The sequence below is a fragment of the Grammomys surdaster genome, unplaced genomic scaffold (assembly GCF_004785775.1).
Source record: "Grammomys surdaster isolate TR1022 unplaced genomic scaffold, NIH_TR_1.0 126059, whole genome shotgun sequence".
Classification (NCBI taxonomy): domain Eukaryota; kingdom Metazoa; phylum Chordata; class Mammalia; order Rodentia; family Muridae; genus Grammomys; species Grammomys surdaster.
The window spans coordinates 5172375-5196920 of NW_021620869.1; the positions used below are offsets into that span (position 1 = coordinate 5172375).

General features: G+C 45.1%; 1 protein-coding gene across 2 annotated transcripts in view; it reads left to right on the forward strand.

The window, feature by feature from the left end:
* The window catches only part of Iqca1 (IQ motif containing with AAA domain 1), a 106591-nt gene that overhangs the window by 14090 nt on the left and 67955 nt on the right, over positions 1–24546 (forward strand). For both annotated transcript variants that reach the window (XM_028755405.1, XM_028755406.1), the window contains exon 6: positions 6422–6627. In XM_028755405.1, the coding sequence (XP_028611238.1) occupies positions 6422–6627 (206 nt within the window). The remainder of the gene's footprint in view (positions 1–6421; positions 6628–24546) is intronic.

Here is a 24546-nt window from a genome sequence, read left to right on the forward strand (position 1 = left end):
CTGTTGCATTCACCCTTCCATCTTGACTGCCTCCCCCGGTACCATTCAGAGACAAATCATCCGTGTATAATGCAGGCCCTCCTCTTTCCTCTCTAATTTCCATGTACTGGGCTCAAAAGAGAATTTCTCCACAGTGCAGTTTGCAGGACATGAAGAGAACAGCTCCCCCGCTGTGTGTTCCCTGTGACTCTCTCTGCATGCTGTTCCTCCCAGTGTGCCCAGTCTTGATATTACATGTTATATTGAAATGTTAACCACTGAGATATACGTGGATTCAATTTTTGAAAGAATGTTATCTGCAGTATGCTGGCTGATGACCATACAAAATCTGCTATCCCAAACCAAGGGCATGTTTTCAATTGAATACATTTTCCACTCTGTCGTTGATGAGGGTGGTGCCTCCTTGTGTCAAATCTCAGTTTTCCATTGGTTCATCTGGATCCATGATGTTTCAATGTAAAAGGCAGCAGCTTAGTCGGTCCCAGCTGTGCTTGTGCCTTCATAAAAGCCCGCCACACTTCCTGGAGTGACGATCTAGTCTCTGAAAACAGACTCAGGGCAAGGGACCTTCCACCTTCCATCCCAATCAGACATTTCTCTTAACCATTGGCATATAAATTACCTTTTGTTGATATTGCCATTTTAAAATGTTAAATCATAAAGTCTACAGAGGAAAATAATGGTGGTCTGAAAATCACGTCCAGCTATTTTTAATTGGCCGAGCCAGTGGCATGGAGCCAGCGTAAGGGAACTTAATGAACACGATCCATTCTCTTCCAGGGACCCCTAGCAGCCATCCGTCCTGCAGTCAGGGCCCTGCATATTTCACTTTACCCTGAAGCCATAGCTGTTTGCATTGTAATGAGGAACTCTGGGGTCACTTATTAAAGTGAGGGGCCTGTGGCTTCTACAAACATCATTGGAATCCTGAAAGCACCATAAAACCGTTCACTTTCATTGTCTACCATCAAACAAGCTATTTCTCCATCGCTTTGAGGCTAATAAATTAAATTTTTATTCTTATTAGCCCCGGCACAGGCTAATAAGAATACCCTATGACTGAGGCTCTTAGAGCCCCTGGTAGATCTTTTAACATTAGAAGAGCTGTCTGTCCCCTCAGTGTCTCAGCAGAGAAAGTATCACACACATATATCCTGCAGTGACCAGACCCGTCTGGGGCCTCTGGTTGGCAACATGTACCTTAGAGGCAGACAGTCTTGGTTCAAAGCCCAGCTCTGTCTGTTGCCAGGGCCAGGGCTTCACGTCTCCCACACCTTACCTGGGAGCCTCAGTTTCCTTTTGGAGAAAGGCCAACACAGTACTACCTCTATCCTGGGGCAGCAAGCAGGACATCCAAGAGTCTCAGGGGAGAGGCCCCACCTGGAGCATGAGGTTCGAAACACCTCTGAGGAATGCGGTTTCTGTTGTCTTGGCAGATGCTAAGATATAAAGATGGTTGAATGATCCTTGAAACAGAACACTTTGAAGAAGTCCGGAAAGTTCATGTACAAAACCACAAAACACTCCAAAATAAGCTCTTGTATAAAACACATGTAACAAAGGCCTCAAAATGCAGTATATCCAAACCCTTGTCTCATCCTACTAAACCTGTGTACTGAAATCTAGCCTGTCAAAATTTGGTCTGGAAAAGTCCATGGGGCTGAGTCTGGCCCAATGCTTCCCTATCTAGCTACAAAGGGGTCATCTGGAAATTCCCCAAGGCAAAAGGCAGAGGAAATCCTGAAGAGGCAGCAAGCCACCCCCTACCCACCACACCCTCTGGTGAAGAGGCTTCCCTGAAGTGCTTAGAGACTGACTTCGAAAGCCTACATCAGCTGGCATGACCCCAATTCCATGCCTGGAATCCTGGACATCGAGGAAAAAGAGACTTTTACAAGTTTCAAGCCAGCCTGGGCTTCAGTGTGAGGCTCTGTTTCAAAAAGAAACAAATACATGATCCACTTGAGAGGCATTTGGGAGAAGGCAAAGCCACCCCTGTCTTTTCTATTAAGTAGGGTTTTACCTTTCAGTTGCCTGGCCTGACATACCTTAGTTTGATTTCTATTCTATTTCTTGTTGTTAATATTCTGTCTGCTTAATCATGGCCCCATGTTTCCAGGTCATCAGACATCATTAAATGACAAAATGATTTTTTTCTTTGCCCTCCCTTCGTTCCCTGGCCCCAGAAGTCCTTCATGGGTTCCCTTGAACTGGTAGTCTGCCTTCATTCACCTCACAGGAGCCCTGTACAAAGTCCCTCAATGCTGCATGGACCATGGGCAAAGCTAAGGTCTCTTAAGCGTGTTGGTTCCACCATTTTCTCCTGTACAGTGTAAATCATTTGAAGCTGTGTCCAGCTCACAGAACAGTGAGCAGTGGCCAACCATGGTCTGCTCTGCTCTCCAGACAGCTGAAGATCCTGGGCTAGATACCAGCATCATTGCAACTCAGCCATGGTCATTAAAGTGCTAGATGTTTTTTTCTTCCAGTGTTTTTTAAACCATTTAAGTTAGGGACCAGGAAGGTTCTTATGTCACCATAAAGTCTTGAAACGGCACTGTCACAGGCTCAACAGGAAAAATGCCTTGTGTAAAACCACCATGCAAGGCAGTTCACCAATAACAACCAAGTTCAAATCACGTTGGTTCCAAAGTATTATCCATAGCATCCGTGAGGAAGTATTTCCAGACAAAATGGATTAAGCCCGAGACTCAGCAAAGAGAGACATCAAACATAGAGAATAGGAGTGGTCTGTGCCCTGCCTGTGTGAGCCTGGACAAGGCCCTTGATATCTCTGAGCCTCCATTTCTTCATACACAAGACGTAAGTAGTAACACTCTCTCTGCTTAAGGTGGCTGTGCAGAATAAATGAGCCTATATTTGTGAACCACTCAAACTTGTCTCACGGCACTGACTTTAAGGTGTGAGAGCACAAAGCGGATAGCCTCAGCCACGAGAGATTTGAAAGCTCACCAGCACCCTATCCTATCATAGTTCTTAAGTAAGCATTTAAACAAAATACTGAACTCTTGAAGAAATGAACTCCAATGGGCCAGAAAACACGCTTGCTCTTTAACAGATCAGTGCTTGCTAACATGGTGGATCTTAAAGATTCATACCGAACTTGTTCAACCCAGAGAACCAAACAAAAATGATCTCTCCCTAAAGACTTCTGCTTCTGCCTGTCCTTGTGCAGAGTAGGTGGGTTTGTGGATCCACCATTGCACAGAGTAGTTATGTTTGTGGACCCACAGCTATATACACAGACAGGTGACTTTGAAATGATGGGCCGCCCACCACTCGGTACTATCTCAATGGGACCTGGTGAAGAGTTTGGTCTGCAATCTGAGGTCTTCTTTGTATGAAGTCAGAGCCCTGGATGCCAAGGCCACCCTTCTAAGCACCGCCCCCAAGCATCAATGCACACATTCAGGCCCTGGGAGAGTAGGTGTAACAAGGCCACTGGCAGAGATCTGTTCTTCCCCTTAGGGTGACAACCACCACCCTGAGACAGAAGATCTTTGGATAATCCTGAGCACCATGCCACATAACTCCCAGTCTATTTGAGATGGATACACTGAGCAGATTTTCATAAATGACCGTTTCTCTTCCCAATTTCAACAAGGGTTTTAAAATCTAAAGCCTGTCGACCATTAGCTAAGCATCGACATTAACGGAGCGTGGAGTCTAGCTTCCCCCCCACACTCAGGAAGTGTCGCCTCACGTCACATCTCTGCAGCAACATCAATTATTAATGTGTGTGTGTTTTGCTGACAGAGGACCGCACTGGAAATGTAGGTTTCGTTATTCCGTTCTGGGTCGTTAACTGTGGAGAGATGGCAAATGTAATGGTTTGCTCACACGGGGAGCCTTCATTAAGATGCATTAATCTACAACCCATGCATTTCAATACATCGCGTGTTATCATGCTCCCCTCTCCTTTTAATATCCCTAATTTATTTTTAAATGAGTTGCTGTTTATGTGGCCAGTTAACAAATTTGAATTCATAAGACCAGAGTCGCTAAAGAAGAAAAGATGTTTGCGCCCAAAGGACAGGGTGCTCGTTAGCACAGGATGTGAATTTATTAGAACCTTCAAGTGCAAAAACAGCAAGAGGAGGGAGTTACAAACGACCCAGATGAGTTCTTGCCAGAGAAAATCTATATGGAAAAAACATGCTTGACTGCTCCCGTCTGAATAACACAGCACAGAGCTACACAACACGGGGTAGAGGGAGCTTGAGCTTGCCGCGGCCATCTTCACGGGCATGAGACCTCCGCTTTCACATCTGTCCAGTGGCAGCTCCTCCTCACTCTCATTTCTACCTCCAAAGATGAATGTAAACATCGCTGAAGAGACACAGTGCAAGGGCTTGTGGGACAGTGTACCATCAACCCGTAAGATAATTAGATCTGCCTGTAGATCAACTTTATCAAGGCCAGAGAGATGGGTCAGTGGGTCAGTGGGTCAGTGGGTCAGTGGGTCAAAGCTTTGACTGAGCAAACGTGAGGCCTGGAGCCGACATCCCCAACCCACAAATAAATCATGGGTGGACATGGCAGTTCACTTACAACTTCAGCGCTCTCAGGAGGTCAAGCAGATCTCAGGAGCCTCAATGTCAGCCTCTGCCCTACACACACACACACACACACACACACACACTCACTCACTTGTACCTGCATGTACGCCCACATGCAAAAAAAAAAAAGAGTTTTGCAATTCTCACTTCAGATTCACTCTTCTTGTATTTTAGGGCATTCTCATCTTTTAAAAAATTGTACTGTTTATACCCAATTCTCTTTTATACTAAAGGAGAAAATTGGATTGTTTCTTATAGTTTCTAGTGGGTACGTTTATAAAATATTACACATATAGCTTCCTCTTCTATTTCACTGGATTGTTTGGTTTTAAGGATTCTAAACTCTAGAAGATGCAGAGATGAAGACAATCTCTCCCATATGGAGGTCCAGAAGTGTCCTTAGAAGATTGGGTACATGCATGTGTGCGTGTGTGTGTGTATGTATACGTACATACAAGGGAGCTTGTTTGACCCAATGGCCAAGGTACAACTGAATCTGGCCTTTGATCTGATTGTACTGTGACCTCAGCACCAAACCCTTCAGCCCACTGACTAACACACTCTCACCTGGAACTGACCAGAACTACTCCCCCAAGCAGTTAAGAAGTTACTCAAAGTATTACAGCAGGCGTTGCCAGAGAGACAACAGATATAAATACCCACAAGAGCACATGTGGCAGGACAGGAGCTCAGAAGTTCTTTGTTCTGAGTATTGCAAGCTTGGTTTACTTGAAATTATAATTGACTTCAATCATTTCTTATAATTTAAGATTTAAAGATACCCGTGTTTAACCAACATGCAAATTTCCAAAGAATATACTTTGGCTCTCAAAACCCATAGAAGGCTGCCTTTAGTACCACATCACTGTGCTTTTGACTTGAGAGCCTTGGTTGAACCTCTGGATGTCTCTAGAGGGCGGGCGGGTTCTTCCCCTGTACAGGAGTCCTGACCTCCTGCTCTCATATTTATGATCTGGGAGATGGTGAGTGCCAGGCTTGGATCCTTCTGCATAAAGGCGGTCCTTTACTTCACTCTACCCAAGTCTCCAACATCGCCCTGGGGTAGATGGCTGCATAGTCATATAGGCTGATCTACCCGATTTTGCTCTCTTGGGGCTTCAGATGAACTGAATTTTATCCCAACACCACTTGAAGAATGTCTATGGACAACTTTGTGCAGATGCTGGGTATGGCTCAGATGGGGGCCAGAAGATGTTCCACACTGACCATTTCCAGATCTGCTGACTGACAGATGTGGAAGGAGAACTTCTATAAGATGTGTTGGGATGTATTTCTGAATTAAGCTGCATAATGTCTTTCTTTGGAGAGGCGAGAGTTGATTTTCAGAGTTGACGTTTAGGCCACTCTGAATAATCAGAATACATCTCCTTTAAGTAGGCTTTGTGACAAACACTTCCCTCTTCTACATTCTCCTTCCTCCCTCTGATTAAAAAGATTGGGAAAAACTTGAGTTTCTAAAGTGTGGGGAGTGTTTTTTAGGCTTACTGAACATACTAAATCTTCTGTCATTATAACAATATCTGAGATGATCAACTTAAAATATAAGAGTCCTTTTACCTCAGAGTTTTGTTCATAATCAATGGGTCCTTGCTGCCTTGGACCCACATCCGTGTGTGAGGTGACATGTGTCATCTCTTCCCCCTCACAGTGTATGAGCTCCTCGGGTGCTCTTACTAGCTTTGATCTTGTGTTCTAGATGTGTTTTTTAAAAATGTGTCTGCGGTAAAATTCCTCCAAAGACAACCCATTTTATCTGCTTCTAATGTTTTCTGCAGTCCTGTGACTTTTAGCGTCTCAACTTTTGGGGGGTTTATTTCCAGAAACCACCCCCTCTCTTCAACCAAGTCAGTGATGCCGTTGTCCAGTCGGAACAAGTGTCGAATCTACGGAACGAGGTGCAGCTAAAACATGAACAAAACTACCAGGAAGCCCTAATAAATATCAAGGAGGACCTGAGGATGCTGGAAGGCCCAGACATCAAGGAGCACCTTCAGGACCAGATCCGGCAGTGGTTCATTGAGTGCAGGTGATGGGTCTCCTCTTGGGTCAGCTCATTCGGTTGGTTTTGTTGTTCGTTTATTTATTTTGTTTTTGTGAAAAGGTCTCATTGTTTAGTCGAAGCCAGGTTTGAATTTAAAGGAAGCCTGCTTCAGCTCTGGAGTCCTGGATTATAAACATGAGCGGCCACCTGGCTTGTTGTATTCTTGGACACCAAGGCATCCAGTATGGAGATGTGAGGTTTCTTGACTTCATTTTTTAAAACTCAAATATTATTGCTGGGGATTCAGAAATGTTTTTAATTAAATTGGTTCTTGGCCTGTGATTGCTTTTTTTTACTATGGAAATATGGCCCATGCACTAGTCTGTGACCACATAAAATAGAATGTGATATGTAGGGTGTCTGGACAGCCAGGTGTGTCTAAAGCCCAGGGAACTGGAAATAGTCAGGTCTGACTGCCTCTCCATTGGGAACCAGCAACCCATCACTTCTGCATCTCAGACTGTGGCACTCCCTCAGTCTAGGAGCCAGCTGTGAGTGCTGGGACCTAGGATTCCCTAAATGATATGTCACTAGGGGTTTGGAGGCCAAGGCCCCAGACCTGTCCTTATATTAGACTTCCTACTGCTTTTAAATGAAATGACAAGTGCTCTTAAACGGTCTGAGACATGTTTGCTGGAGCAGTTTTAAGTATGTTTAATCTCAAGGGAGAAGAATTAAGGGTTCTCTGTCATGATCGGGTGCTGAGGAAAGAAATTCAGACATCTCTTTCCATGTCAGGGTGTTGCATCACCCCAATATCAGGTCCTGAGACACTCAACACGACAACACTGGTCAGCTCATTGGGATTGGCGAACTGAATGGTCGGAAATAGAAAAATCGTTTTTTAAAAAATAAAATCATACCAGGGAAAGAGAGGGATGCAGGGGGGGGGGCAGGCTGTGAGCAGACATCTGAGGACCCCCTCGTTGGATTTAGTAATTCCCTTTACATAAGAAGAGCCCAGAGGACTGATGGGAACCCACCTTCCTCTGCTTCAGCACCCACTTGCTTGTAGTCACTGTTGAGGCCCATGAGGCAAGGGACAACAATGGCTCCCAGGTAACAACAATGGGGGGCAGGGTGCTAGGGGTGGGAGGGATGTTGTTCCAGAAGCTGAAAAGCCAATCTCTGTCCACAACTGCTTCCCATCTCCCTACACTGACTTCCTGTGGAAAACAAGTACTCGTTCCCTACATGATAGTCAAACTGTATCCCAAAACTTCATGGTGGGTGTTAGGTGTCCAGAATAAAAAGTTTGTGCCTTTTAAACAGTGTACCATTTGGAGTGGTGTGATAGAACACTGTGCTGTGCTATCCCACGTATGTACTGTACACTGCTGCTACTACTGCACACACACACATGCACACACACATGCACAAGCACACAGGTATCCAGAATAAACAGTTCATGTCTTTAAATGGTATTCCATTTGGAGTTCTGATCTAAAATAGTCTCCTTAGGTCAACTGTCTTTTATACATAGATGTGTGATCAGTTCAGATGTCAAGAATCTTGCATGACGTCTCTTCTTACAGAGCCTGCCTGTATACATAGAGAGCTGAGCTTCAAACGCCCAGAACAGTGCTTGGGCAACGAATGAGCAGACAATACACATGGACAGACACCCATTAAATAGCACCTCAATATTGGGTCATGTGATGGAAAATGAGGTGGTAGGTTGAGTGACTTCACTGTTGTGTGTCCATCACAGGTGTATACACACACACACACACACACACACACACACCACACACACACACACACACACACACACACACACACAGCCCTAGATGCCCAAACCTCCCTCATGACTGGACACCATGAAGCTTCTAGATTGTGTGTGTGCGTGTGCGTGCATGCGTGTACGTGTGTGTGTGTGTGTGTGTGTGTGTGTGTGTGTGTGGTAGTAGTAGTAGTGTACAGACATACATGGGAGAGTGGAGCACAGTGTTCTATCACGCTACTCCAAATGGTACACTGTTTAAAAGGCACAAACTGTTTATTCTGGAATCCTATACTACGTGTTTTCAGATCACAGTTGACAGCAGGTCACAGGCAAAACCACAGAGGGCTGAAGTGCAGATAAGGGGGCTGCGGCGCTCACAACACGTGGAGCACCCTAAGCTTCTTTGTGCATATTTGTGGAAAGCTTTGGAGAGTGCAGCAGAAAGAGAAGGCTGCCTCCAGTCAGGCGCTAGGGAGAGGGGTCACTGAAGAGTCAGTCTGTCTTCTGTACTAAGAGAACTCTTTTGTTTCTATAAAAAGTATTGTTTTTACAATTTAAAAAAAAAACAAAAATACATTCGGTGGGGAGGCAATCTGCTTGCATTGATTTAAAATATTTAGGACACTAGGGTTTTAGGGAAGTAGTTTAATAGGATGTCTTCATCACAGGCTTGGCTCTCCTTCCTGTTGCAGAATTGGGTAGGATGGCAACTGAGTTGAGGTTTCTTCCCTACCTGAGTCCCGAGAGACCCTGGCTGTCACTCTGGGAATGCCCTGTTATTTCAGCATTTATGAGATTCTTTGAAAATGCAGCTGGTGGGTCCTCTGAGGACACTTCCTCCTGGTGTCGATGACCCCATCGTCTAGGGGCTGGTCAGAGGTCCCCTCGTGGGTATACTGGGTAGAATTCACAAAGGCATAAAAATTCCTCTTTTTGAAGTAATGTGTAAGGTCGAGGGCAAATTTATTTTCATAATTCGATTAAAGTCATCTGATGGACTTTGATAAAGAGCCTTTGCCTTGCTTTTTTTGAATCAAAGGCAAATAAAAGCAAATATTGTCTTTTGAAGTACAAAATACAGTCAGTTCTCAGAATAAACCCCCCAAAAGATGCTCAGAGGCAGGTCAGGCAATCATGAGAAGCTGTAAGGGACAAACACCCTCTCTCAGCTCATCTGGTCAGTGCACACAGGCTGGCCTCGGGCTCTAACTCAACATGTTGCTGAGGGCCATGTTGACCTCCCAAGGGCTGGGTCACAGGTGTGCCTTACCATGCCTTCTGATTATTTGTCTTTTAAGCCAACTTTTAAAATATTTTAGATAGTTTTTAAAAATTATCTGACAGTTTCACACACGAATATAATGACTTAGTTGTTCTCAGTCCTATTCTCTTCCTACACCCCTCCCCCTCCTACTGAGAAGTTAAACTTCAAAAATAACACCTATTCATTTGAGGTAGAGTTTAATGAAGAAAATGTAACCTGTTTATGGTTTCAGCAAATGGACAGCTACTTTGAACATATCTTGGTAGCATTCCTTCCTGTCTCTTTTCTCTCCAATATACATTTTAAGTAGTTTTATTTATTCATATTTTTGCTAATGTTTAAAACTTCAACATTGAACTTTCCCACAGCCTCATAATGCTTTCCAAAATATTTCTTTTTAATGAATGCTTGGCATTGAATTGCACGGGTGCTCTGGTTAATAAACTGATTGTAATCTTTTTAATATTTTGCAGAGCTGGTAAAAAAAAACAGGTTATCAAGTGATCTTGGAATTTGCATTAATTTGATTATTTAGGGGTTAGGGAATACTTTTCATTTTTGTTTTTGTTTTGAGACAGAGTCTAACTATGCAGCCCAGGATAGCCTTGAATTCCAGATCCTCCTGTCTCAGCCTCTTCAGTACCAGGGTTACAGGTGTGCACTACCAACTTATTTGAGGTGTTTTTGTTTGTTTTTGTTCTTCTCTGAGCTATTCTGCTATTTATTTGCTTCTCTGTGTCATGATGTCAGGGATCTTTTTCTTTGAGGGATCTCTGATAAATATATATATATATATATATATATATATATATGTAAATATGTGTATATATTCCATACATAATATATATCACATATGTTTACATATTCATATAAAAGTATTCATATATATTCATATAATTTATATAAATATATTAATATGATTTATATAAAAATATATCATGTTTAACTATATAATATATTCATATGTTCATATTTATATATTTAATATTCATATGCACATATGTAAGTATTAAAGACCCTTAAGCTTCAGTGTATTATTAGAGTAATGACTGTCTGAGTTTTCATTTGTCATTATTATCTTTAGGGAGCGATCACCCCTGGCCAGAGACCTTCCATACCTCTCCTTTGGTTTGTCTTCTCTCCCTCTTTTACACTGTAAGGCCCTAGGATCTTCTTTAGAGCAGAGCTGTCTGTGCATCATCTCTGGGATAATTATAGTATGGGCTATTGAAAGAGGTCACTCTGGGAGGCATAACCAGTTAGAGGCTGCCTCAGTCATTGGTCAAGGAATAACCAACTTCCTGGATTTTGCCTTTATCCCTCCTCCTAGCCCCAGGGTCAGAACTCTGATGTGGGGTTCCCCACCATAACTCCCAGGGTCTCACTTGTAATCATAGCCACCTTAGTGACTAGGTACATCAGGCCAGTGTGCATTCAGGGAGAAGGGAGAGACTGTTGTTGCCCAAATATTTATTTTACATCCAGAATGCTTTACACATGAACTCGTTGCCTCTGTGTTGCTCTGCTGTTGTTGCTGGATTAAATCTGCCATCTTGGTGATTTAACTGGAAACTGGAGGTCTGAGGTGAAAAGGCAGAGCTGTACTCTCTAGACACTCCAAGGATAACCCAGTCATTGTCTCTTCCAGCCCCTGGTGGCGGCTGCCACTCCTTGGCTTATGCGTCTAGGTCACTCCACCTAACATTGGTGGTCACATTACCTTCTCCTCTGTGTGTCTGTGACCACTCTGCATATTTTGCACAGTATTGAGGACAATAGAAGGGATATCACCAGATACAGAAACCCCCTATCAGATGTTCAGTCACACCTTCCAGAACAGATACAGTATCATAGACTCCTGGCTTTAGGACAAGGATCTTTAGAGTTCACTGTTCAGCCCACCACATACTCACAGCCCTGTGAGATGGCACTGCATTCTTTCCACCCACAGGCAGCATCATGAGGACCAAACTACAGGACTTTGGGTTTGCCTACAGAGTTACCATCTAACAGGACTCTCTGCAGTACTGAAAATGCTCTAGGTTCTGAGAGCTAAGCACAGTAGTAGAAGTCTTAGTCTGGCTATGTGAACTGGCTCCAACTTACAAAGGTTCAGCTTGGCTATGTGTAAAGCAGGGCACATCCAGCAGAAACCACTTTCCTAAATTGAACATGGACCACATCCTTGGCTAGAGCTATGTCCTCTGATCCTTGGTGATGAGCAGTCATGAGTAGTAGCAGGGAGTTGGAGACAGGGGCACAACTCCCAATCAGCCCCACAACCTCAAGGGCAATCTGTGCTGTGCTGTGTGGTCAATCTAGGACAATTAGCAGGGCAAGTATATTAAATGCATTTTGCACTTTAACATGCTTTCCAACTTTGCATTTAAGGAACATAGTTGAGTACCTGCTGTTTATTTCATTTTATTTAATTTGAATGCAGGTTTAAACAGCCACATGTCCCTAGTGGCTACCATGTTGAGAAGTACAACCAAAGAGGATGTTTCCAGAAAGCACTTGCTATACTTGTTGTGTGTCTTCACTTGAGTCCACCATCCACTGTGTTGAGTTTCCTGACTCAACTGTGAATTTTATCCCAAAGACTTATGAAGGGGTCTTAGCCATAGCTTCATCTAATGCACAACTGAGACCCAACTAGGCCACAACACCCAGATCCAGTCTATAGAACAGGGGCTCTCACCCCGGAAGATGCAATAGTCTTTCCTCCTTCCAGTCACCTACATCAGCACCATGTAAGTGGCCTTCATCACTGGAAAACCAGGACTAATTATAGGTCTTAAGGCCTTTACAAATGAAATGTTTAATTTCTGTTGCTGTGAATGAGCCCCCTGACATGAAGCATAAGATAGAAGTTTTATTCGTGTGTAATTCCCGGTTACAGTCCACCATGGCAGAGAAGTCACCAAGGCAGGATCTCAAAGCAATAGATCATATCATATCCACTCAAGAACAAAGAAAACTAATACAGCTGATGTGGTGGCACATGCCTTTAATCTCAGTACTGGAAAGGCAAAGGCAGGCAGATCTCTGTGAGTTCAAGGCCAGCCTGGTCTACCAAATGAGTTCCAGGTCAGCCAGGGCTCTGTACATAAAGAAAGCCTATCTCAAAAAAAACAAGGGGGTGGGGAGGGAGACAATGCTCCCAAGCTCCCTGCTTCTGCTCTTTCTAAGCTTCCACTGCTTTCTCTTAATGTGTACAGTTCAGGACCCAGCCTAAGGAATAGTGCCACCCATAGTGGGCTTGGGTCAAGTAATAATTAAGACAATACCCCAGAGACAGGCCCACAACCCAACCTGATCTGGACAATTCTGAGGCTTTCTTCTCCGGTTATTCTAGGTTGTGGCAAGTTGACAGTTAAAACTAAATGGCACCTTGTTTAAAAGAGCTCTGACTTCCAGGGAGCCTTTCAAAGGGGGCTACAGTGTGGGAGTCTGAGCAGCCTGATGGCCTTTCCAGGCACATTTCAGCAGATTCCCATGTTACTATTCTCATTGCTGTGATCAAGTGCCTAACAAGAAGGAATTTAAGAGAAGAACTTCTCCCTGTGGTTCACAGTTTGAGGGGACACATCTGTTGTAACTGGGAAGACGTGGCAGGTGAGCCTTGGATATGGCTGGACACGCTGCATCTGCAGTCGGGAAGCAGGAAATAGAAATGAGATACAGCAGGACTGGGAACCTTCGAGGCCCGCCCCTGGTGTTGAACTATCTCCACTGAAGCTCCGCATCCTAAAGGTTCCACGGCCTTTAGTGTCACCAGCTGGGGACCAAGTGTTTGAAACATGAAACATGATGACATTTGATACTCAAACCCAAGAGTGCTGTGAGTTATATACAGGCTTATGTTGTTTTTCCAGTAGATACAATAGTCACTGTGAAGGTCAAATGAAATGACTCTGGGGAGTAAGCTGGACCTCAGCAGTGTGGTCATGTGGCTGGAGATGTCGCCACCACCACTGCCTGTTTATGTTATGATGCAATGATGCATCCTGTATAGACGACAAGCAAGTGTACCGTGAATGTTGCCTGTACACACAAGCTTTCAAACTAATCTGGGAGTGGAGACTCTAGAGGAGAGGCTGCATGGGTTCAAATCTCCACTCTACCACTTTAAGTCTTTGTGACCTTGAGCCATACCTGCTCTCTGTATTTGCTCCCTCATCTAAATGTACGTTGGTGTTGGGGACAATCTTAATGCCTACTTCATGAACAGGATAGATAGATTGATAAAAATGACCCCATCAGAATAATGTGGACTCGTGGCACTCCATCAGCCACACAACTTATGGTTCAGAACATTTGTTGCGTCTGTGGCACCCCGTGTTTCATCCCTGGGTCTAGCACTCTGACATCCACAGCCATAAGCACATTTTGTGGCCTCTTAGTCATAGTGCTGCCTACCAACCTACAAAGGATAGATCGACTGGTGGGGGGCAGTGCAGCAAGGAAGGTCTGAGAGGGAGGGATAGATGGGAGAGGGGGTCATAAAAGGATCCATGTCACAAAACAGTGAGTGTGGAATGTGCTCAGGCCTCGGGGCAGGAGAGCAGCTTGTCTGGAATCACCTGCAGATGTACATTCTTTCTGGAGGGAGTTTCGGTCATTTGAGAGTTTTTGTGTTTTAAAAATTATAGTTTAAATGACATTAAGTCCGTTCCCCACACCCCATCTTAGTGCAGAGTTTTGTGCATTAAGCTTTGGTATTTTTAAGTCGGGGAGACTTTAGGTGCAGGGCCCTGTCTTCTCCCTCTCGTCATGCATTGGGGACTCTATCAACTCAGAGTCTCCGTGCTTTGGCCCTGCGATGGTCAGGCTGGGAATGGAAATTTGCTGGCTGGCAAGAAGCAACCTAAAAGAGGAGTGGCTTATTTTGACTTGAGTTTGAGGAGAAAGTCACTCACAGTAGAGAAGGCATGGAGTGGGAGAGTAAGCAAGCTTGCAAACAGGAAGTAGAGAGCAGACAAAAATTGAAGCCAGGCTATCAATCTTCAGAGCTCACATTCAGTGACTACTTCCTCCCATGATGCACCACCTTTTAAAGGTCCTAAAGCCTTCTGAAACAGCACCACAGGTGGGATCTGAGTGTTCAAACATACAAACCTGTGGGGAATATTTCATGTTCAAGCCATAGTGGTGCCCACAGCCATGGGCTCACTAAGTATCACCTGGAGCACAGGTCTTTCCTCACTCCTAACTCCTCTTCCCTCGGCAGCTTCATGTCTTCATGCAATGTACTTAAAAGGAAAAGAGCAAGCCACTGAGAGAGAAAGAGGTGAGAGAGGAGAGAAGCGGAGGAGGAGAATCCTGGGATTTGAGGAAGCCAGTTGTAGCTTGTCCCATGTATTTCCCATGAGACACTGTGGGCTTGTGGAAGTTAGGCAACTTGACTAGAAGTCTACCTAGTGACTAGCAAATGGAGAAGTTTCTAGAGGGAGGGGAGAGACCTTTAGAAATGTGGGTACTCTGTAGCTCTAGGGTGTCTCCAGGGAAAGGGCAGAGCTTCCTTCTGAGAACTTTTAGTGACATGAAAAGAAGCCACCAGCCTGCTCCTGTCAGATGCCCTCTGGATGGCTGGGAATCCCAGCTATATTTGATTTTTTTTTCCTTCATGTCTTCTGTATTTTTCCACAGGGATCCTGAGGTACATTCAGAATGTAGCAGAAGTCTGAGGAAGACAGGGGGATAGTCACACATGGGAACATGAGTCTAGGGCTCATTATTGTGGATTCTTTGTGTAATTACATATTCAGTGAATTCTCAAAAGCAGCTGCAGTCAGCAGAGGAGAGGCAAACACATGTGGCTTACTCGAGTAAGAAGCCAAATTATCTTCCTCTCTGCCATCGCTTCCATGGAAAGTATATGAAGTTCAAGAGTGGGCATGAGAAGGGCAGGTAAGAACTCAAGGTTCGGGCCTTGGGGACAGGTGCATAGCCCATGTGAAACCGTATATTTTGATGTGGCTCTTCACAGTAAGTCAAATTAAGAGCACCCAGCACCTAGGGGCTCTTTTAGTCTTCAATAGGGCTCAATGAAAGACAGACACTAGGCTCCTCAGCAAATGCAGTATCCTAATTCCCTTTGCCTATTCTCATAAACAGGCCCAGAAAAAAGCCATGGGCCCTTTTCATTCTCAGTGTACCTCATAGACTGCAAGGACAGAGCGCTCTTCCTCTGATAGTGGCTTCCAGAAGCATGCTAGTCACCAGTCCTACTTACCACCGCCCCTAGCATATCTCCTATCTCCAAAATATGACCAAACACCACCAAAGAAATGAAGACGTGCCTTAGGCTTAGATGTGGGAGGCCTCAGATCCAGGTATTTCTCCTGCAGTGTGTGTATGTAACAGGAAGTGGGATGGCAGTGGGGCCACCTCCTTGAGGGGCCTGAGAACTTTAGGGACAAAACACAGAATGGATTTTCACACTCAGGGTCTTCCAGTTCGGAACAGACAGAAGCCCTTCATCCCCACACTCCATGGCTTTGTGTAGACACTGTTTGGACAAAAACAGCCACACACCTTCATATTTCATAAATATAGTGACACACACATGACACTTGATCAAACAAGCAGAGGAGGTTGGAAAAGGACAGGACAGATGAAGTTCTTTCTGATGAGGAAGGGATATGGAGGACGCTGACTGGACTTCAAACCATGTCTTGAAGGGAATGGGAGACAGTGAAGAAAGACCTTTGCTTCCATTCTGGCAGGGTCAGCTCTGTCCTGAGTATTAATTCTCCCACATAAACTGCATTTGGGATAGGAAAACAGAAATAAAATCTGTTTGTCACTTTCTCAACAGAGGAGCAAACCAACATAGATTCTCAAGTAACCCCCTAATGTATTGTTCCTTTTAATTAAATTTGAAAGGGAAGAGCAGGCTGGCTGTATGGGTTTGGGGAGGTTTGTCACACTCAAACAGAAGCAGAATTCAAGATGATATTCTTGGACCAAGAAGGAAGCCTTGATCCTGACTGGTACCATAATAACATCCACTATTAATCAAGGTATCTGTGAATAGATTGATTCTCCTATCCAGCACTATGAGATCAAGAGGCTGGGTGCAGAGAGCTCCTCTGGTCTCCTCTGAGCACAGGTCCACTTGACGTCCCAAGGAGGCCACGTAATCAAGTCCATGTGTAGTCCATTGCCTTTATTGAGTGCCTGTGAATTTATAGGCAGCAAGTGACACCTTTGGAGGCTTCTGTGCAGTGGCACAAGCTGCTTACTTTAGAACTCGGGAGAAATTTATGGGGCTGCTGACATTAATGGAGGTGGCTGGATGACTGGGGGGGACCGGCCGGAAACCCCTCCATCCATATATTTTTCATACTTGATGAAACACAGATAAATCTCTGTCCTGCGCGTCTGAGACGGTGAGACCCGTCGAAGCTTGGTGCTGGGCCTCAGGGGGAAATTTATCATTCAAGGAGTTCTGCTTTCTAAATCACTGTGAACCCCAGACTGGCCATTTGGACATTTGTATGAGAATTTTTGACAATATCCATAAATTTTTAATAGGCCCCAACTTTTACCAAGTACCACACCTCCCATTTGTTACAGAAAAATACGAGGCCAGAGCGTTTCCCTTCAGCTCCCTCAGATAAAAGAACAGGAAAACAGCACTCAGTGTCCATCACGTTTTTAGTGAGAAAGACAACATTACTCACTGAATAAATTTTATAAGAAGTTAACATCAGTCCCATCATTTGTCACATGTAAATTGTAGAGTTTCCAAAAGTGAAAGGAAATATAAAAATGGCCCAGAGGGCACAAGGTTCTATTTTAAAACAACAAACCTAAAGTTTTGCAAAAGTGGAAATGTCCCAGTCCCAGTGGAAGTTCGTTTGTTTGTCTAAAGAATTATATATATATGAGTACACTGTAGTTGTCTTCAGACACACCAGAAGAGGGATCGGATCCAATTATAGATGGTGGTGAGCCACCATGTGGTTGCTGGGAATTGAACTCAGGACCTCTGGAAGAGCAGTCGGTACTCTTAAGCACTGAGCCATCTCTCCAGCCCAATGGAGATCTTTTTATGTAATTTATATTGCTTTGTGTGTGTGCACATACCATAGCACATGGACAGAAGTCAGGGGACAGCTTTGTGGAGTTGGTTTTCTCCTTCTACCTTCCCATGGGTTTCAGGGATTGAACTCAGACTGCCAGGCTTGACTGTGGGCAGCAGTAGGAGGAGTTACCTGCTGAGCCATCCCACAGGCCAGGCTAAAGTGACGTCCTACTTTCCCCCCACCCCCATCACAAGAGTAGCCAGTGGCAGCTACCACACAGCTTTCTTCATTTCTGGTCAAATCCTGTTTATCATACTTCTAGTCTCCCAACTGCTCCTTGATCCATGTGAGACTATGCTAAGCTCACTTTCTTGGCATCCATGTAAACAGTGTGCTTGCCTGCCTCAATTTCCTCAGTGCTGTGTTATAAGTGTGTCAGCACACCTGGCGCTATAGCCATCCTTTAAAATCCTAAAGCGAAGAGGGATCTAGTGGCACAGACCTGTAATCCCAGCTACTCTAGAGGCTGAACTGGTTGATCTGAAATCCAAGACCTATCTGGGCTACAGAGTGAGTTCAAGGCCAACCTGGGCAATATAGCAAAGCCTTGTCTCAAATTTTAAAACAACAACAACAAAAATATACTCATACAACACACATACTCATACACACACACATACACTCATGCACACACAGAGAGACATACAAACTCTCAAACCTATGCATACACATTCTGACATACATGTAAACATACACATACACACATGCCTGTGTATGCACACATACACTGTACCTATATACACACAGGTTCACATGCACACACACATAGACACACATTCACACATGCACACACACACAGCTGTAACAGTCCTGCCAAAGGCCCTGGGAGCAACTGTGACATTGCTGTGCTGGTGTCAGAACCTCCTCCTTCCCAGGAATCCTAGCTCAGGAGAGCCTGCTCACCCTTTACTGATCTCAGAATTGTCCCCAGTGTTTTGCTTTTCATTCTACAGGCAATGTAGAAGGGCAGGCAGGGAGTGGGCTGGGCTCGTTGGTTTCTTACTGTGCAAAATTGAATGGGCTTCTGTGGTACCGCGCATCCTGTTTTGATTGCTCACTTCCTACTCTCTGGTACATTCAGAATTTCTTCGAATCATTCAGTTACTTCAAAAGCACTTTGGCCTTTCCAAAAGATGCACAATTCAAATGTTAGTATTTGTCCTTACAAATGCAGTTAGCTACACACTCTAGGGAAGTTGAACATTGATTCTCTTCATTGATGAAGCCACATGACCATTTCTGCTTGTGCATAAAAAGCTTTCAATCATGTTAAACATGTCCTTCTTACCTGAAAATCTAAAACACAGGAGAAAGGACATAAACCATCATGACATTTAGTTAGGCATGACAAGATGCAAGTCATGTTTAAAGAGACTATTATATCTTCTACCTGCTGAGTTTTCTCAGGGCCACAGACACTGTCTAGCACAACACACATACTCAGTGAGCATACTGTTAATGAACAGATACAGGGTGGGTGAGTGGATCAAAGATGCTCAGTCCTCGGTGGAGACACTTCACAGGCAACGGGCACAGCCTTTGTCCCTACCTGTGTATAACTGGTACCACGATGTGAGTGAGTATTGATAACCAGGCTCATACAAAGGGGAAATAACAGGAACGAATGTCCGACGGAAAGCAGGAAGCTGTACTGTTAAGTACTGCTGGGCAGCATATGCATGAGAAGCGTCAGAGCTGTGCAAAATGAGAGCCATCCACGATGGTCAGAAGCGAAAGAGTCACGGGGACAGATGGAGAGACGGACTCTGCTCCTTGCTAGATGGAAAGATGTGAACTGTCCCCCCCCCCAGAGATTTATAGGGATAACACAGTTTCAATTAAAAATCCCAACAGGATTATTTGTTGAACATGAAATGTAATTATTAAAGTCATTAGGATTAAAATACGAAACTAAGAGTAACAAGGAAGAACAAATGGCCTTGTATTCTAAAGTGTATTATAAAGAAAAATAAGACAACTACTTGGTGCTAATAAGAGAGCGTCTGCATAGATGAATGGACTAAGAGGGGGGCCTGAAGCTGACAGACACAGATGGAACAAGTAATTCCTGATAAATGCATTTTTAAAAGGGAGCCAGCACAGAAGAATAGTTACAGTCACTACATTGTTAGCGCTGACTGGTAACAGAAACAGTGAATTTAATGTCCTGGAAGAGACACCACGAAAGCATAAATATTTGAAAGTAAAATTGGAAAAACCCACTGCAAAAATTATGAGGTCTGCTTAGTAATAAGACTCTAAGAAAAGAGAGAAACCAGCCGAGTCCGACAGCTACTTTGATTATAAACTGTTTTGCTCTGTGGCTTATTTCATTTGACACGTCATTCCTACTTGCTGTGTTGAAGAAAGAGCTACTGAAGTGGACTAGAACTCACCAGTCTTCCTCCAGCCCACCCTCAGGTTACAACCTGAAGACATGGGCACAGGGTGCCCCCAATGCCAGGTCTTCCCAACCAAGAGCTGTATGTTCATTTCAGGAACCGATGAGTTCTGGGTGCACTTCCAACATCCTGCAAACTCCCCCTGGGGCAGAAGAATGTGGTGACTGCACACAGCTCTGCTCTCTCCACTTAAAACCATGAGAACTTAACTCCTGGAAAATATTTCTTGTACAAAGCATCTGATGTTGCAGAACAGGCTGTTGTGATTCTCAGAGATGTCCACAGGCTGCAATCTGAAGCGGCTGAGGAAGACTGAGTGGGTCTAGACAGGGCAGGACAGGACAGGCTGGCTGCTACATCCGCCAGGACTTCAGAGTTCCCAGGGTAGCCTCTGCCTTGGGGCTGAGAGGAACACGGGTGTGGTCTTTAATGCACAGGACAGGGCAAAAGCATTTCCTATCTGAGTCTCCCAGAAGCCAGATAAATGCCACACAAATATACATGGTATAAAATCTCCTGTGGGAAGAGAGACAGCAACAGGCCTGCTGGCCCTAGCTGGAGTGGGCAGCAGAAACAGGCTCCATGGTGTCTGGCCAGGGGTTCTTATCTGAGAGTGAGGCAGGCTCAGGGCACTACCACATCTGCAAGAAGCAAGACAAAAGGGTGAGAGCCAGGTCCTGAGGCCACTGTCACAGTGAAGGAGGAGTCCCCTTGGAGAATTTGGGGTCACAGCATCCTGGATCAAGCCCTGTGACTGGCCCTAGAAGAAGAAAAGGAAAAGCCAAAAGCTACTTACTGTCTAGATCGATCCCACCCCAATGGAGCTTCAGGGCTTCACAGCATAGAAAGCTGGAGCCTGGCTGCCAGCAGGGATGAATGCTCCAGCTTCCCCTTGCCTGGTCCACTTGCTTTCTGGGTTTCTAGCATTCCAGAGGTGACTTGGACTTAGTGATGGGGAGGTGACGTTCATCCTCTTAAAAATATTAAAGAATCTCTAAAATGTCATGTTTTCATTTTCTCCATATATTTCTAGAAACCCAGAAAAATCTTTTTGGAAATTAATATTTGTCTTGGTAAAATTTAAATATCACAGGTTGGGGCAGATAACTCACTCAGTAAGTTTGCCTCTTGCAAGCTCAGGAACTGGAGTTCAACCAGGAGAACCCATCCACGTAACTGATAGGCATTTTCTCTCCCTTGGTGATGCAAATAAAAGCCAGATTAGACCAGAGGAAAGGTAGATAAGGACAGGTTTATTAGGAGGCAGCTGGAGTGGGTTCACAGATCTCACCATGAGATCACTGTGGTGAAGGTCAGTAAAGTCACACATCCAGGCTAAAGCAAGGGGTTTTTATAGAGCCTAGGCGAGGAGTGATGACGTGCCAGCTAGGAGCAGGGACTGTGTCCATACAAGGTCAGAAACTGAGCCCCTGGGCGGGCACTCTTGGATGGGTTGTTGGGAACAGAGACATGAGGAGATATGGCTCGTCAGGCCAGAGTTTTCTCCAAGAAAAGGTGGGGGGCGGGGGGAGTGGGAGGGTGGGAGTAGGGAATGGGGGTCTCTGTGCGGGTGGGGTCGGGGGAGTTCCCAGCTTGTGCAGGGGATGAGCAGGGCTTCCAGCCCAATAGTAGCAACCATCCGAAATGGAAAAAGTAGAGAGACAGGAGATCTCTGGGGCTCAATGGCCAGCCAGCCTACCTAGTGAGTTCCAGGCCAGTGGGAGACCCTGTTACAACATCAAAGGTGGTTTCTGACCTCCATATGCATGAGTACATGAGTACATGAGTACACACTCGCACATATGTAAACATGCATATGCAATAAGTGCCCCTCAAAGTTGAAAAGGTTGCTTTAGAAAACGCCATCCCTATCACATATGCCAGTGTTTGCTTTACCAACACAGCATCCATTTTCGAGCTTTCTGTTCCTGACAGCTGCCTCCTCCTCCTCCTCTTCCTCTCTCTCCTCTCCTCTCCTCGACTCCCCTGCCCACTGCCTGCATTGTTCTATATACAAGGGTGAACCGGTCTCCGGAGTTGGCTTTGTCTATTTCCCAGGAAGCTTTCTGCATCAATTGTACCACCTGGTGGTTCTGATGTTCACTTGAATTGCCTGTTGCAGCAATTTGAGGGTGAATGGAAGTGGGCAGGGAGTTGGGGAGGAGCCCGGATTCTGGAATGGCATTCTCAACATGCTACCGGCTGTCTGTCAGCAAGACAGTGAAAGATTGAAGATAATCAAGGCTTTGAAATTATAGTTGAGGGAAAGCTGTAATTTTAACAATTATGCACAATCTCAGCATATTGAACCTCTCAGAACTGTGCAGAAAATTATGCCTCAAAATTCATTTTAAATAGAAAAGATTCTTCCCTCCATTAAACCATTTTCCAGACTGCAGAGAGAGACCCAGGTTATCATCCCCAAAGTAAATTTGGTGTTCTCCCATCTTCATGCCAAGGATGTGTGCCTCTAACAGGTTTTTTTGGGGGCTGTAAAATGAGATAAAATATTACGTTTGGTCAACGTATGCCATACGGTGTAGTTAGGCAGGAGCTGTCTGACACTTTGACATTTAAGCAGATTTAAAATGAGGAAGAAATCGGCCACTTGGTGCATTTTTCCGACTAAGAGAACAGGAACCAGAAAGCAGCCAGAGTGGCCAGAACTAGACATGCAGGGAAAGGTTCAGGAGTCAGGGTGATAGAGGCTGCGGGCACCATCACATGGGCCAGGGTCATCGGAGAAGCCTTGTCACTTAAGGCCCAAACCAGATCAGCTTTAAGAACGAAAGGGTCCCTGGTATCAGTTGTTCTAAGTGAGTTGGAACAGTGCTTAACCTGATGATATGGGCAAAAGTCTTGTTTTGAAAGAACTGGTGACCTTTGAGCAAATAAATGATATAGTGTTTTAAAAGAGTCACTTACATGCCACCTGGGGTAGGGCCACAGAACAGAAAGAAGACCGGTTTGTGGTGTAAGCAAGTACTTGGAGGCAGTGTCCTGGGCCTGATGCAGTGATGTTTACCAGTTGCTCTCAAGACATACTAGGACAGTGGAACCAATGGGAAACAGCTGAGAATGACTCCAGCTAGTGCTCCCTGGAGCACGCCTTGGAGTGAGCAGAACAGAGTCTCTGCAATAGGAAGAGAGAGTTTGAGCATCACAGCAGGGAGAAGGTTTGAGTGGCAGACACTTAATCTCAAAACTTGTGTACTTCTGGGTTTTGGGGTGGACAACTGGGTCTTGGTCAGTGCCAGGGAGAGGTGAGAGCCAGAGACAGATGGGAAGCGGAGTCAGTGTTAAAGACCTGAGCACACAGGTGCTGAGCCAAGCTGTGAGACGAGACGGGGAGAGACAATGGGGTGTGAGGGTGGACAAACAGAACCTTCAGTTTCACCGGTAAGGGATGGAAAAGCACCCAGGAGAGAGAGGATCTATGTGAGAAAGCGAACCCACAGAGCATTCCCGCCAAGAAGGGGGCAGGAAGTTCCCTGTGCTGTATGTGGAAGAGAGAAGGTGCTTAGCAAGAGAGGAAGAAAGCAGGGAGACGCAGAGCACTGGAAACCAAACCAGGGCAAAAGAGCCTTTTCAGAAACAGGGCTGTGCCTTCCAACTGCTATACAGCATGTGCTGGCTAGTTTTATGTCAACTTGACACAAGCCAGAGTGTCATTTGGAAAGAGGGAACTTCAATTTAGAAAATACTCCATCAGATTAGCCCATGGGCAAGCCTGTGGTGCATTTTCTTGGTTGATGATTGATTATTGATGTGTGAGAACCAAGATGACTATGAGTAATGCCATTTCTGGGCTGGCGGTCCTGGATGCTGTAAGAAAGCAGGCTGAGCAAGCCATGAGGAGCAAGCTAGTAAGCAGCACCCCTCCATGGCCTCTGCATCAGCTCCTGCCTCCAGGTTCCTGTCCCGCTTAAGTTCCTGCCCTCACTTACCTCAGAGATGGACTGTGGTAGAGAATTATAAGCTAAAATAAACCCTTTCCTGCCCACATTGCTTATGATGACAGTGTTTTAATCACAGCCGTAAAAACCCTAAGACACAGCATCAAGATGAAATGCCCTTTAGAAGGCAGCAGACCCACACTAGACTGTAAGCTGTATACTAGGATGCTGGGCCCCAACTTCCATAATTATGGTCTTGAATCTGGGTGGCCAAGCAGCAGGAATGTATCGTCTGGGTTCTGGGCAGGAAGCCCAGAGTGTCAGCAGGTTGGCTCTTTCTGGGGACTGTGAGGTGGAGCCTGGTCTTAACCAAGCACAGCTGGAAGGATCCCCTTTCCAACAAGGCCATATCCTGAGGTGCTGAAGTTAGCACTTCAACGTATGCATCTTTGGGGTCAGGGCCACAGTTCAACACCCCACACCTGTGAGAACTATCTTAATGGACAGTCCAAGGATGCGG